Here is a 14436-nt window from a genome sequence, read left to right on the forward strand (position 1 = left end):
AATGTCCACAATAGCCAAACTGTGGAAGGAGCCTTGGTGTCCATCGAAAGATGAATGGATAAAGAAGATGTGGTTTATGTATACAATGGAATATTCCTCAGCCAATAGAAACGACAAATACCCACCATTTGCTTTACGTGGATGGAACTGGAGGGTATTATGCTGAGTGAAATAAGTCAATCGGAGAAGGACAAACATTGTATGCTCTCATTCATTTGGGGAATATAAATAATAGTGAAAGGGAATAAAGGGGAAAGGAGAAAAAAAATGAGTGGGAAATACCAGAAAGGGAGACAGAACATAAAGACTCCTAACTCTGGGAAACGAACAAGGGGTGGTGGAAAGGGAGGTGGGTGGGGGGTGGGGGTGACTGTGTGATGGGCACTGAGGGGGGCACCTGATGGGATGAGCACTGGGTGTTATTCTATATGTTTGCACATTGAACACCAATAAAAAATAAATAAAAAATAAATAAAATAAATAAACTGCCCGTTTAGAGATCCACTCATTCTGTGGCCCACCAAAACAAGCCTCATGCTTACATTCCCTTGCAAATTAAATCTGCCACCTACCAATCTGCAGCAGCCTCTTTCTCTAGTCTCTCCTTGCCATCCATGCTGGGGCCAGTTTGTAAGCCAACCTTATCTAAATGAAAACATCAGTATCTCATCAGCCCAAAGTCCAGAATCTCATTATTGAAGTACTCTAAATTAAGTGATGATGAGGCTTCTAGCTTTAATCCATTAGGCATAGTTCTTAAGCACAATTCTTCCTCCATTTGTGGACCCATAAAACTAAAGAAACCACCAACCCAACATTCCCAACTTACAATAGTGGGACAGGCCTAGGATGACAATCTCAGACATTGCCATTCGAAGGGAAGAAGAGGGGAGATGAAAAGTTAAAAGGAGTTACTTGTTTATATATTGTACTGGGCAAGGTCTCAAGGCCTTAGAAAAAATTCTGTGACTCTTGGCTCTGCCCTTTGGACTCTTGGCCATCTTTCCTTTTTTTTTTTTATATTTAATTTTGCTCCTTTTATACTCTCTGAACTGTTTTGTTTTGCTTTCCCTCTTCCATACTTTTTCTTGCCCTTTAATATTTCCTTAAACTTAACAGGAAATCTTCAAAATCTATAAAACAGCATTTATAGTATTTTAGAGATTTTTATGAATGAAGTTCTAAATTTTTCTGTATGCATTCTGTAGTCATTAATTGATATTTTCACAAATTATAGCCCTAATCTCAATGACTATATTTTAAAGAACTTTAAAATATTTCTCTAAATTCATTTAAAATAATGGGCACTCACTGTAAAAATCACAAAGAAAATAATAATTGCAAACACCATGCCCTTTTTTGGGGGGAAGTAGCACATGGTTGCACAAAATTGCACCTGAATAGGTGCAATGGCACCTATTGCAAGATCTGCCAGCTTGCTTCCCCCTGGTTGAGATCTGAGGGCCCAAACTTTCATTTTGTACTTTTTCTTTTCCTGTCAGTACCAGACCACAGTACTACTTGTGACGTAAACTCAGGAACCTTGTGGTCTTTACGTGGATTTCATTGTTTTCACTCTCTTAGGCAAATCCACATCCACACATATTTTTGAGATAATTCCCTCTCTAAATTGGCTTTCTCTTGAGAAGTTATGTATATACCCTCCACCCCCTACCACACACAAAAGCTGAAGAATAAAAAGTACTATACCTCTCCCTAATATATTCAGAGACATAGAGGACAAGACTGAGAGTTTTGAAGGGAAACTGGAAGAAATGAACAGAGTGAGGAGAGTGGGGAAGCATGATGACCAGGCCTCAAAGGAAGCAACAGGAGTGGGGAGGATGGAGGCATTTCAGAAGGTAGGAGTGACAACTGGGCAGGAGCCAGGGCACACCAGGCAAGTGGATGTGAGGACAAAGGCAGCCTCCCAATAAGAAGCCACTGGAAAACTGTTTTCAGGGAATGTGGGGGATGAAGGGGAATTTGGAGAGGATGACGTACTGGAGATTTGCTGCTCACCATCTGGGCTGCCTCTGGAGTGCTCAGCGGGAGGGAAGGACATGTCTGGCATTGCAACATATGCCTTCCATGCCTCCCACATGTCATCTCCACAACTACGTACATTGGCAATTTGCAGGTGAGGAAACTGAATCCAAAGAAAACCAACCATTACACAAGGAACAGAAGGCCAGGACTCAACCCCAGGTCTGCTGATGCCCTCCTATGTCCTGTTTATAGTCAGTCAGAGCCCTAACGTGTTCCTCGTTTGCCCAACTCTATGCTATTTCCAAGGGAATGCAGAGATAGGCTTAGAGCAGGCCTGCCACCATCAGGCGCTGGGTGGGTCTGGAGAAGTGAAGGGCACGCTATGAGCAGTGGCAGGGCACTGGACAAGCATCTGCAGAGGAGCAACACTGTGAGGTCACACAGTCACCTGGGGGGATGGACTGTCCTAATTCCTACCTCACATGTAGGAAGGGAAAGTGGCATACAGGCATGGTCAGTACCAGGACTGGGCCCCACTAGTAGGCTCTAGAACCCATGATGGTAGCCACTGTTCCATACAGCCTCTCTACAGTCTGCACTGCAGCGACCACCTACAAATGATGGGACAGGACAGCATCTTTCCCCTCTAGCATTTTCATGCCCAGTTGGGTTTTTCCACTTTCTCCTTCCTTCAGTAATAGGTTGCTCTGAGGCTTGCCACCAGGTGGCAGCATTAAACTGTTTGAGATTGCTTTAACCAGCTTGTATCCCCAGACGTAGGACCTAAAATCATGGCATTCATCTTCAGGTACACTGGTTCTCTGGTAGCTACTCTTTCCACCATCCCTAGTTCAGTGTACCCTTATCCCTCTAACCTTCCCACCATCTGCACCATACCTGACCCCCTAATGGCTCCCCCTCTATTCTCCCCCACCAAATGGAAGCTCACTGCCTCTGGAAATCCCCTTAGTATGTTGTGGGGAGTTTTATTTATTTATTTATTTTTATTATTAAATTTATTGTTAAAATACCACATGCCATCAAATATAGAATAAATTTTTAACATTTCACTGTATATTGTTAATGTATTTTTCTTATATATTTATTTTTTATATAAATTTATTTTTTATTGGTGTTCAATTTGCCAACATATAGAACAACACCCAGTGCTCATCCCATCAAGCGTGTGGGGAGTTTTAAAAACATTATCTTCCTCTGTTCCGTCCTGTGGGTGCACTGCCCCCCTTTCCCACCCTCCTGCTGCAGCACAAGCTCCTTTGAGGCAGAGGCTGCTTTCTTTTGTGTGTGACACAGCCTCTTTGTGGAGTGATGATATGCAGCTGGGGTACCTGAAGCCCCAGGAGAGCAGGGCCAGGAAGAGCCTGTTCCACCAGCATCCTGGGTGCATTTTCCCTTCCAGAGGTCTCTGGATGTCTTCAGTTCATCACAGGTGCTCAGGCCTTAGACATGACTGTGCACAGTGGGACTATCCATTTCCTAAATGAAGGGTACTCCATCCCACCTGCATGTTGCTTACAAGAGGAAAATTCTGATGAATGTGTGATTCCTAGTGGTCAAGCAAAAGTACTTCTAGAGAAACATCATATATGTACTTCAAAGACTTGATCTAGCATTTTCATCACCGCTCTGCTTGTAATACATTACATAGCATACATGTCAGCAATAGGTGAAGGATAAAGAGCGATGGTATGTTTAGAGAATGAAATGCTGTAGGACATTTTTGTAGAATAGACTAGACTTGTGTGGGGAAAACACTGGCCTACAAGGTATAATACTGAGTAAAAAATGCAATAGCATAATTAAATCACAGTGCAATACCAAACATGAACATCAATACCATATATGCTTTGGGAATCATATATTTACAGTGAAAGTTCAAACACATGGGCAGAAGAAATATAGATCAAATTCTATGAGTGGATGTAATCTCTGGGTAGGAAGGAAAGAGAAAGGCCAGAGGATAGTGACAAAACGGGCTATAAATTATATGTGAAATATTTTGTTATATTTATATGTGATATGTATCACATATAAAACATACAATATTTTATACATTTATTTGCATATAAAATAAAATAAAATGATATATAAAATTATTGGAAGCAAATATGGCAAAAAATGAACATTTGTTAATTCTGGATAGTAGGTCCATGAGCATTTGTAAATTCTTCTCTGTATTTTTCAATATATTTAAAATAGTTTACAATGATTGTAAAAGAACAGGGTGTCATATATATTAACTTTTAGAATTAAATAAGTAGGCAAAATAAATCCCAAGTGTGATCTAGGTAGTACCGGAAGCAGCGGGGTGATGTAATGGAGAGGAACTGAGTCTACAGAAGATGGGAAGGAGCAGCCTCCAGATTAAAGGAACAACTGAAGAGAATGGCTGAGGAGCGTGCCAGGCAGAGGACTTAGTGGGAACAGACTGGGCAGAGAGAGTTATGGGTAGCTGCCATGTAGGGAGGGATAGTCATAGGGTTTCTTCAGCTGGGACAGAACAAGGATGACTTTCCAGGCTTTATGGGGACTTTTGGGGCCTTTAACTATAGGCAGAATTAAAGAGGCTTTTCAAAGATATCCCCGGTATGCTAAAATCCAATAAAATAAACTTTAAGGCCTCAGGGAAGGTATGAATAAAAAAGTTCCTCTGACTACCATGCAGAGAAAGGGTGATAGACACCTTGGTGTGTGCAGAAGGTGAATTGTGGGTTGGCCCTGAGGAGCATGAGGCACTCAAGTTTGCATACAGACAATGAGGGCCAAACATTATGGTCTGCCTGTCCCAGAAACCCTGCACAGGATCCCAGTGCTACCATCCATTTATTTATTATCCCAGAAATTAGCAGGTAGGAGGGCTGAGCTGTCAATACCACCTGAAGGGAGAAGGTGCATGGGTATACACAAGCTCCAGTCCTGCACTCAAGGAGCTCAGTGTGGTAGAGAGCCATGTCACCAACTAAACACAGGAGATAGGGAGAGTAGTAAGGGCTATGCGAGCTATCAGGATTTTAATTTATCTTTTACTAATATGTATTATTTAATTATTTAAAAAATCTGGGTTTTTGAAATTTTATTTATTTATTTGTAATTTGTTTATATATGTATATTTATTTATTTATTTATTTATTTATTTTAATTCAATTTGCCAACATATAGTAAAACACCCAGTGCTCATCCCATCAAGTGCCCCACACAGTGCTCATCACCCAGTCACCCAATTCCCCCGCCCACCTCCCCTTCCACTATCCCTTGTTCATTTCCCAGTTAGGAGTCTCTCATGGTGTGTCACCCTCTCTAATTTTTCTCAATCATCATCCCTCCATTCCCCTATAATCCCTTTCACTATTTTTTACATTCCCCGTATGAATGAAACCATATAATGATTGTGCTTCTCCGACTGACTTACTTCACTTAGCATAATACCCTCCAGTTCCATCCACGTTGAAGCAAATGGTAGGTATTCGTCATTTGTAATGGCTGAGCAATATTTCATTGTATATATAGACCACATCTTCTTTATTGATTCATCTTTCAATGGACAACGAGGCTCTTTCCACAGTTGGCTATTGTACATTGCTGCTCTAAACATTGTGGTGCGGGGATCCCTGGGTGGCGCAGCGGTTTGGCGCCTGCCTTTGGCCCAGGGCGTGATCCTGGAGATCCGGGATCGAATCCCACATCGGGCTCCCGGTGCATGGAGCCTGCTTCTCCCTCTGCCTGTGTCTCTGCCTCTCTCTATTTCTCTCTCTGTGACTATCATAAATAAATAAAAATTAAAAAAAAAATTTAAACATTGTGGTGCACGTGTCTCAGTCGTTCACTGCATCTGTATCTTTGGGGTAAATCCCCAGTAGTGAAATTGCTGGGTCATAAGGTGGCTCAATTTTTAACTCTTTGAGGAACTTCCAAACAGTTTTCCAGAATGACTGTACCAGTTCACATTCCCACCAACAGTGCAAAAGTGTTCCCCTTTCTCCACACAGTGCAAGAGGGTTCTCCTTTCTCCACATCCTCTCCAACATTTGTTGTTTCCTGTCTTGTTAATTTTCACTATTCTCACTGGTGTGAGGTGGTATCTCATTGTGGTTTTGATTTGTATTTTCCTGATGGCAAGTGATGCGGAGCATTTTCTTATATGCTTATTGGCTATGTGTATGCCTCCCTCGGTGAAATTTCTGTTCATGTCTTTTGCCCATTTCATGATTGGATTGCTTGTTTCTTTGCTGTTGAGTTTAGTCAGTTCTTTATACATCTTGGATATTAGCCCTTTACCTGATATATCGTTTGCAAAATCTTCTCCCATTCTGTAGGTTGTCTTTTAGTTTTGTTGACTGTTTATTTTGCTGTGCAAAAGCTTCTTATCTTGATGAAGTCTCAATAATTCATTTTTGCTTTTGTTTCCCTTGCAAGAAGTTACTGTGGCCAAGTTCAAAAAAGGTGTTGCCTGTGTTCTCCTCTAGGATTTTGATGGAATCTTGTCTCACATTTAGATATTTCATCCATTTTGAGTTTATCTTTGTGTATGGTGTAAGAGAATGGTCTAGTTTCATTCTTCTGCATGTGGATGTCCAATTTTCATAGCATCAATTATTGAAGAGACTGTCCTTTAACCAGAGGATAGTCTTTCCTGCTTTGTCAAATATTAGTTGACCATAGAATTGAAAGCTCATTTCTGGATTTTCTATTCTGTTCCATTGATCTATGTGTCTGTTTTTGTGCCAGGACCACACTGTCTTGATGACCACAGCTTTGTAGTACAACTTGAAATCTGGCATTGTGATGCCCCCAGCTATGGTTTTCTTTTTCAAAATGCCCCTGCCTATTCAAGGTCTTTTCTGATTCCAAAAAAGTCTTCGGATGATTTGTTCCAACTCTCTGAAGAAAGTCCATGGTATTCTGATAGGAATTGCATTGAACATGTAAATTGTCCTGGGTAGCATAGACATTTTCACAATATTCTTCGATTCCATGAGCATGGAATATTTTTCTTTTTTTTTCTTTTTTTCTTTTTTTAATTTATTTATTTATGATAGTCAGAGAGAGAGAGAGAGAGAGGCAGAGACACAGTCAGAGGGAGAAGCAGGCTCCATGCACCGGGACCCTGACGTGGGATTCGATCCCGGATCTCCAGGATCGCGCCCTGGGCCAAAGGCAGGTGCCAAACCACTGCGCCACCCAGGGATCCTGCATGGAATATTTTTCCATCTCTTTCTGTCTTCCTCAATTTCTTTCAGAAGTCTTCTGTAGTTTTTAGGGTATAGATTCTTTACCTCTTTGGTTAGATTTATTCTTAGGTATCTTATGCTTTTGGGTGCAATTGTAAATGGGATTTACTCCTTAATTTCTCTTTCTTCGGTCTCATTTTTAGTGTATAGAAATGCCACTGATTTCTGGGCATTGATTTGTATCCTGCCACACTACCGAATTGCTGTATGAGTTCTAGCAATCTTGGTGTGGAGTCTTTTGGGTTTTCTATGTGCAGTGTCATGTCATCTGCAAAGAGGGAGTTTGACTTCTTCTTTGCCAATTTGAATGCCTTTCATTTCTGTTTGTTGCCTGATTGCTGAGACTAGGACTTCTAGTACTATGTTGAATAGCAGTGGTGAGAGTGGATATCCCTGTTGTGTTCCTGATCTTAGGGGAAAGGCTCCAAGTGTTTACCCATTGAGAATGATATTGCTGTGGGCTTTCGTAGATGGTTTTTAAGATGCTGAGGAATGTTCCCTCTATCCTTACACTCTCAAGAGTTTTTATCAGGAATGGGTGCTGTATTTTTTCAAATGCTTTCTCTGCATCTAGTGAGAGGATCATACGGTTCTTGTTTTTTCTCTTGTTGATATGATCTATCATGTTGATTGCTTTATGAGTGTTGAACCAGCCTTGCATCCTGGGGATGAATCCCACTTGGTCATTGTGAATAATCTTGTTAATGTATTGTTAGATCCTATTGGCTAGTATCTTGTTGAGATATTTTTTTAATAAAATTATTTTTTATTGGTGTTCAATGTACCAACATACAGAATAACACCCAGTGCTCCAGTGCTCATCCCGTCAAGTGCCCCCCTCAGTGCCCGTCACCCATTCACCCCCACCCCCCACCCTCCTCCCCTTCCACCACCCCTGGTTTGTTTTTTTTTTTTTTCACCCCTGGTTTGTTTCCCAGAGTTAGGAGTCTTTATGTTCTGTCTCCCTTTCAGTATTTCCCACTCATTTCTTCTCCCTTCCCTTCTATTCCCTTTCACTATTATTTATATTCCCCAAATGAATGAGAACATATAATGTTTGTCCTTCTCCGATTGACTTATTTCACTCAGCATAATACCCTCCAGTTCCATCCACGTTGAAGCAAATGGTGGGTATTTGTCATTTCTAATGGCTGAGTAATATTCCATTGTATACATAAACCACATCTTCTTTATCCATTCATCTTTCGATGACACCGAGGCTCCTTCCATAGTTTGGCTATTGTGGACATTGCTGCTATAAACATCGGGGTGCAGGTGTCTCGGCGTTTCATTGCATCTGAATATTTGGGGTAAATCCTCAACAGTGCAATTGCTGGGTCATAGGGCAGGTCTATTTTTAACTCTTTGAGGAACCTCCACACAGTTTTCCAGAGTGGCTGCACCAGTTCACATTCCCACCAACAGTGTAAGAGGGTTCCCTTTTCTCCGCATCCTCTCCAACATTTGTGGCTTCCTGCCTTGTTTATTTTCCCCATTCTCACTGGAGTGAGGAGGTATCTCATTGTGGTTTTGATTTGTATTTCCCTGATGGCAAGTGATGCAGATCATTTTCTCATGTGCATGTTGGCCATGTCTATGTCTTCCTCTATGAGATTTCTGTTCATGTCTTTTGCCCATTTCATGATTGGATTGTTTGTCTCTTTGGTGTTGAGTTTAATAAGTTCTTTATAGATCTTGGAAACTAGCCCTTTAACTGATACGTCATTTGCAAATATCTTCTCCCATTCTGTAGGTTGTCTTTGAGTTTTGTTGACTGTATCCTTTGCTGTGCAAAAGCTTCTTATCTTGATGAAGTCCCAGTAGTTCATTTTTCCTTTTGTTTCTTTTGCCTTCGTGGATGTATCTTGCAAGAAGTTACTGTGGCTGAGTTCAAAAAGGGTATTGCCTGTGTTCTCCTCTAGGATTTTGATGGAATCCTGTCTCACATTTAGATATTTCATCCATTTTGAGTATATCTTCGTGTATGGTGAAAGAGAGTGGTCTAGTTTCATTCTTCTGCAGGTGGATGTCCAATTTTCCCAGCACCATTTATTGAAGAGACTGTCTTTCTTCCAATAGATAGTCTTTCCTCCTTTATCGAATATTAGTTGACCATAAAGTTAAGGGTCCACTTCTGGATTCTCTATTCTGTTCCATTGATCTATGTGTCTGTTTTTGTGCCAGTACCACACTGTCTTGATGACCACAGCTTTGTAGTACAACCTGAAATCTGGCATTGTGATGCCCCCAACTATGGTTTTCTTTTTTAAAATTCCCCTGGCTATTCGGGGTCTTTTCTGATTCCACACAAATCTTAAAATAATTTGTTCTAACTCTCTGAAGAAAGTCCATGGTATTTTGATAGGGATTGCATTAAACATGTAAATAGCCCTGGGTAACATTGACATTTTCACAATATTAATTCTGCCAATCCATGAGCATGGAATATTTTTCCATCTCTTTGGGTCTTCCTCAATTTCTTTCAGAAGTGTTCTATCGTTTTTAGGGTATAGATCCTTTACATCTTTGGTTAGGTTTATTCCTAGGTAAATGGGATTGACTCCTTAATTTCTCTTTCTTCAGTCTCATTGTTAGTGTATAGAAATGCCACTGACTTCTGGGCATTGATTTTGTATCCTGCCGCACTACCAAATTGCTGTATGAGTTCTAGCAATCCTGGGGTGGAGTCTTTTGGGTTTTCTATGTAGAGTATCATGTCATTGGCGAAGAGGGAGAGTTTGACTTCTTCTTTGCCAATTTGAATGCCTTTAATGTCTTTTTGTTGTCTCATTGCTGAGGCTGGGACTTCCAGTACTGTGTTGAATAGCAGTCGTGAGAGTGGACATCCGTGTCTTGTTCTTGATCTTAGGGGAAAGGCTCCCAGTGCTTCCCCATTGAGAATGATATTTGCTGTGGGCTTTTCGTAGATGGCTTTTAAGATGTTGAGGAATGTTCCCTCTATCCTCACATTCTGAAGAGTTTTTATCAGGAATGGGTGCTGTATTTTGTCAAATGCTTTCTCTGCATCTAATGAGAGGATTATATGGTTCTTGGTTTTTCTCTTGCTGATATGATGAATCACATTGATTGTTTTACAAGTGTTGAACCAGCCTTGTGTCCCGGGGATAAATCCTACTCGGTCATGGTGAATAATTTTCTTTGTTGTATTGTATTGTATTGTTGGATGTATTGTTGGATCCTATTGGCTAGTATCTTGTTGAGAATTTTTGCATCCATGTTCATCAGGGATATTGGTCTGTAATTCTCCTTTTTGGTGGGGTCTTTGTCTGGTTTTGGAATTAAGGTGATGCTGGCCTCATAGAACGAATTTGGAAGTACTCCATCTCTTTCTATATTTCCAAACAGCTTTAGTAGAATAGGTATTGATGTTTCTTTAAACATTTGATAAAATTCCCCTGGGAAGCCATCTGGCCCTGGACTTTTGTGTCTTGGGAGGTTTTTGATGACTGCTTCAATATCCTCCCTGGTTATTGGACTGTTCAGGTTTTCTATTACATCCCGTTCCAGTTTTGGTAAGTTGTGGTTTTCCAGAAATGCATCCATTTCTTCCAGATTGCCTAATTTGTTGATATAGCTGTTCATAATACATTTTTAAAATTGTATTTCCTTGGTATTGGTTGTGATCTCTCCTCTTTCATTCATGGTTTTATTAATTTGAGCCTGTTCTCTCTTCTTTTTAAAAAGTCTGGCTAATGGTTTATTTATCTATCTATCTATATCTCAGAGGGCATGAAGCACCTAGCACACTCCTTCTGTAGCGTGGACAAGAGAGTCTATGGAGCAGAGAGCATCCTAACCTCTGGAGAGTGTGATAAGGTAAAACATAACATGTATTGAGCATTTACCCAAGGCTATGTATTGCACTAAGTATGTTACCTCTGGATTTTTTTCCCATGAGGTCTGCATGGGCAGCATTGACATTTCACATATTAGGAAATAAATGTGGAGAGATGAACAAAGCTTCCCAAAGTCTCAGAGCCAGGATCTCAAAGGCATAAAGCCTGCTCACCTAAACCAGATGGGGGACACTTCTTGAGAGATCAGTGACCAATGAATCATGGCAATTGACTGACCCATTTAGGTGTGCCCATATATATAAAGTCAGGATAGCTGGCAGATGTGCATGAATGTAGGAAGCCGTGTGTGAATAGAATTTTGCTTTGTTGTTTTATTTTTGTTAAATAGTTATTCCTATGGCCTGCTCAAGCATAGTATTTCTTTTTTTTTTTTTTTTTAAGCATAGCATTTCTGTAGAGGAGTAGCACCATCAGGATCCTTGCAGGGGAGATCCATACCTTGGGTGGGTACAGAACCAACCACCTGTGAGAAAACCTGCCATTCCTATCAGGAAGCATAGGGGATCAGTTGACACCTTTCCCCCTGGACACAAACAGCCTGGCCAGCCTCTGACCAGCTCATACATGAGCCTTCCTGCATGCCTCAGTTATCCAACAACACCTCTCTGAGCTTTGGAGACCTCAAGGTGGCTGTTTCCCTGCTGCACTGGCTATTCTTCCCCTGAAATATGCTGGCTGTAGCTATACTGACTTTGAGCCCTCTGCTGCTGGTAACCATCCTGCAGGGGCAGAGACTGTGGCAAGAGTCCCACTATCTACTACTGGCTAACATCCTGCTCTCGGATCTGGCCTATCTTGTCTTCCACATGCTTATTTCCCCTAGCAACCTGGGCAGCTGGTCCCTGGGCCTCATTGCTTGTGGTATTCTCACAGATGCCATCTTCACTGCCTATATCAGCACCATCTTGCCTTCATGGCCACTGTGCTACACACCTACCTGGCAGTTGCTTATCCTCTGTGCTATTTCTCCTTCATGTCCTATGAGGCTGCCCAGAAAGTGGTGGCCCTCATCTGGCTGGTGGCCTGCTTCTTCTCAGATGTCTCATTTGGCTTAGCAAGTAGCAAAATGCCAGGTTAGAGGAGCAAGGGGCCTAATGTATCCTGCAGCTAATTCTGGGCACTGAGTCAGGTTGTGGCCCACTGGTCACTGTCACCCACACCTGAATTTTATGCATTCTCTTTCTATGCACACCTCTCAACACCTACTGCTTCTGGAGGATCTATGCAGAGACCAGGACTTCAGGTATCTGGGTACAAGGCTGTTCCTGATCCAGGGGTATCCTGCTTATCCACACAGTGCTAATCATACTGTATGTTAGCTCAGTTGTGGTATTTTCCCTGGACATCATGCTAATCAAGTACCACCACACTGATGCCAGAACTCATGTGTGGCTCATGGCAGTGAAGAACGAGGTGTTCATGATGCCTCCTTGTGCCCAACTTCCATATCTGTACACACTTCGTTACTGGAAGCTACTGGAGATGGTCTGGGGCCACTTCTCATCCAAGAGGCACAGTGACATCTTCACTATTTCTCAGAGCTACAGTCTTCACAGTCTGGCAAGCTGAGGTTAAAAATTATACATCAGATGCTTCAACATCCAATTATTGCCAATTCCAGAGAAATTGCCATATACTTGTACAACAGAACCTCTAAGATTATCTCAACTGATGGTTTTCAACATTTCAAAAGGTTTTTTTTTTTTTTTACATTTCAAAAGTTTTTGAGTAGAGAAAGCTCACTGAAGTGAAGATTTTCTACTTGAAAATGGAAGCAAATAAAAGTGATTCAGCAGAACTCTGATCAAAGTGGGGTGAGGCCCTGAGCTGTGTTTTTCCAATGGCTTCCACCATACCCTCTATCACCACTGGCAAAGCACTGTTGCTGACAAACACACAGAAACCAAAATGTTACTGAAAGCTTGAACCTGGAAAGTGAGCAAGCAGATCTGCTGAATCTGGAACCATGAGCCTCCATTTTGGAAGCTCCTCAGTATATGGGAAGGAGGAGAACAATGTAGGACCCATGTATACTGAGGGGTGTTGTGAAGACATTTATGAAGCTGGAACCCCAAAAGATTATAGTTTCAGAACAAAGATAAATGACAACCAACAGAATAGCAGGGCGACTTTTCTTCCTTGATATTGGTGCTGTGCAGAAAAGGAAGAAAATTCCTCAATTACTCTTGGGGAGAAGCCACCCTGTAGACAGGATTAGAACTAGGTTTTAAACTATTTTTGTGGTTAATAGACCTCATTCTGTGGTTGGTGTGGCTCTTCTGGAAGATTAGAGCATTAGCTCAGGTTTCAAAGAATTTCTGTGGTAAAAGAATCTCAAAGAAAATGAGTTGCACATAGTCAAAATTCACAAAACACACACACACATACACACACACGACACCATGAATGAAAATAAGAAGAAACAAGATAGCATCAGTATACTCCATCCGCCTCCTTAAATTGTCAGACACTTGGCTAATACAAAAATGTTCAATGTTTTAAGACATGAAAAATGAGATGGAAATAGGAATGAGAAGGAACACATTTTTAAAATAACTATTCAAATTAGGAAAAGAATTAAATAAAACTCCTAGAAATAAAAAATGTAAAATAACCAGAATTGCAAAAGATGGGTTATATTTAATATGGGGTAAAAAGTATATTAGAGATAACTGAAGAGGGATTTGGTAAACTGGAAGATAGGTTTAAATAAATGATCTAAAGTGTCTAGAGTGATAAAAAGGCAAAAAATATAAAAGAGATATTAAGAAATATTGATTTTAGAATAGAAAGACTGACGTCCAATTAGAGAATACAATAGAGACAATGTGGAAAGGAAAACACTTAAAGGGATAATAGCTGACAATTTTTCAGGTTTATTGAAAGATATCAAACCTCAGACTCAAGAATTCTAACCAATTGAAAATAAGATGAGTGACAAATAATCCACCTTAAGTGGATGTGAAACTGCAGGAAACCAAATACAAAGACAAGATATTTAAAGCAGGCAGAGATAAGAGATAAAAGAACAATTTAACTGACTTCTGACTTCTAAAAGAAAAAAAAGGGGATCCCTGGGTGGCGCAGCGGTTTGGCGCCTGCCTTTGGCCCAGGGCGCGATCCTGGAGACCCGGGATCGAATCCCACATCAGGCTCCCGGTGCATGGAGCCTGCTTCTCCCTCTGCCTGTGTCTCTGCCTCTCTCTCTCTGTGACTATCATAAATAAATAAAAATTTTTAAAAAATTAAAAAAAAAGAAAAAGAAAAAAAAGTATAAGTCTGATGTAACTGAAATAATATTGTTAATGTGATGAGAGAAA

At 40.9% G+C, this 14436-nt stretch overlaps 1 protein-coding gene across 1 annotated transcript; it reads left to right on the forward strand.

Annotated features, from left to right (window-relative positions):
- The first annotated feature begins 1995 nt into the window (after positions 1-1995).
- GPR148 (G protein-coupled receptor 148) lies at positions 1996-12757 on the forward strand. The gene is given in 5 exon segments (XM_077860881.1): positions 1996-2140; positions 11608-11648; positions 11650-12022; positions 12025-12153; positions 12156-12757. Coding segments are annotated over 5 exon segments (1218 nt in total). The 3' UTR covers positions 12686-12757.
- Positions 12758-14436: the final 1679 nt, after the last annotated feature.

Source organism: Canis aureus, chromosome 20 (genome assembly GCF_053574225.1).
Source record: "Canis aureus isolate CA01 chromosome 20, VMU_Caureus_v.1.0, whole genome shotgun sequence".
NCBI classification, from domain to species: Eukaryota; Metazoa; Chordata; class Mammalia; order Carnivora; family Canidae; genus Canis; species Canis aureus.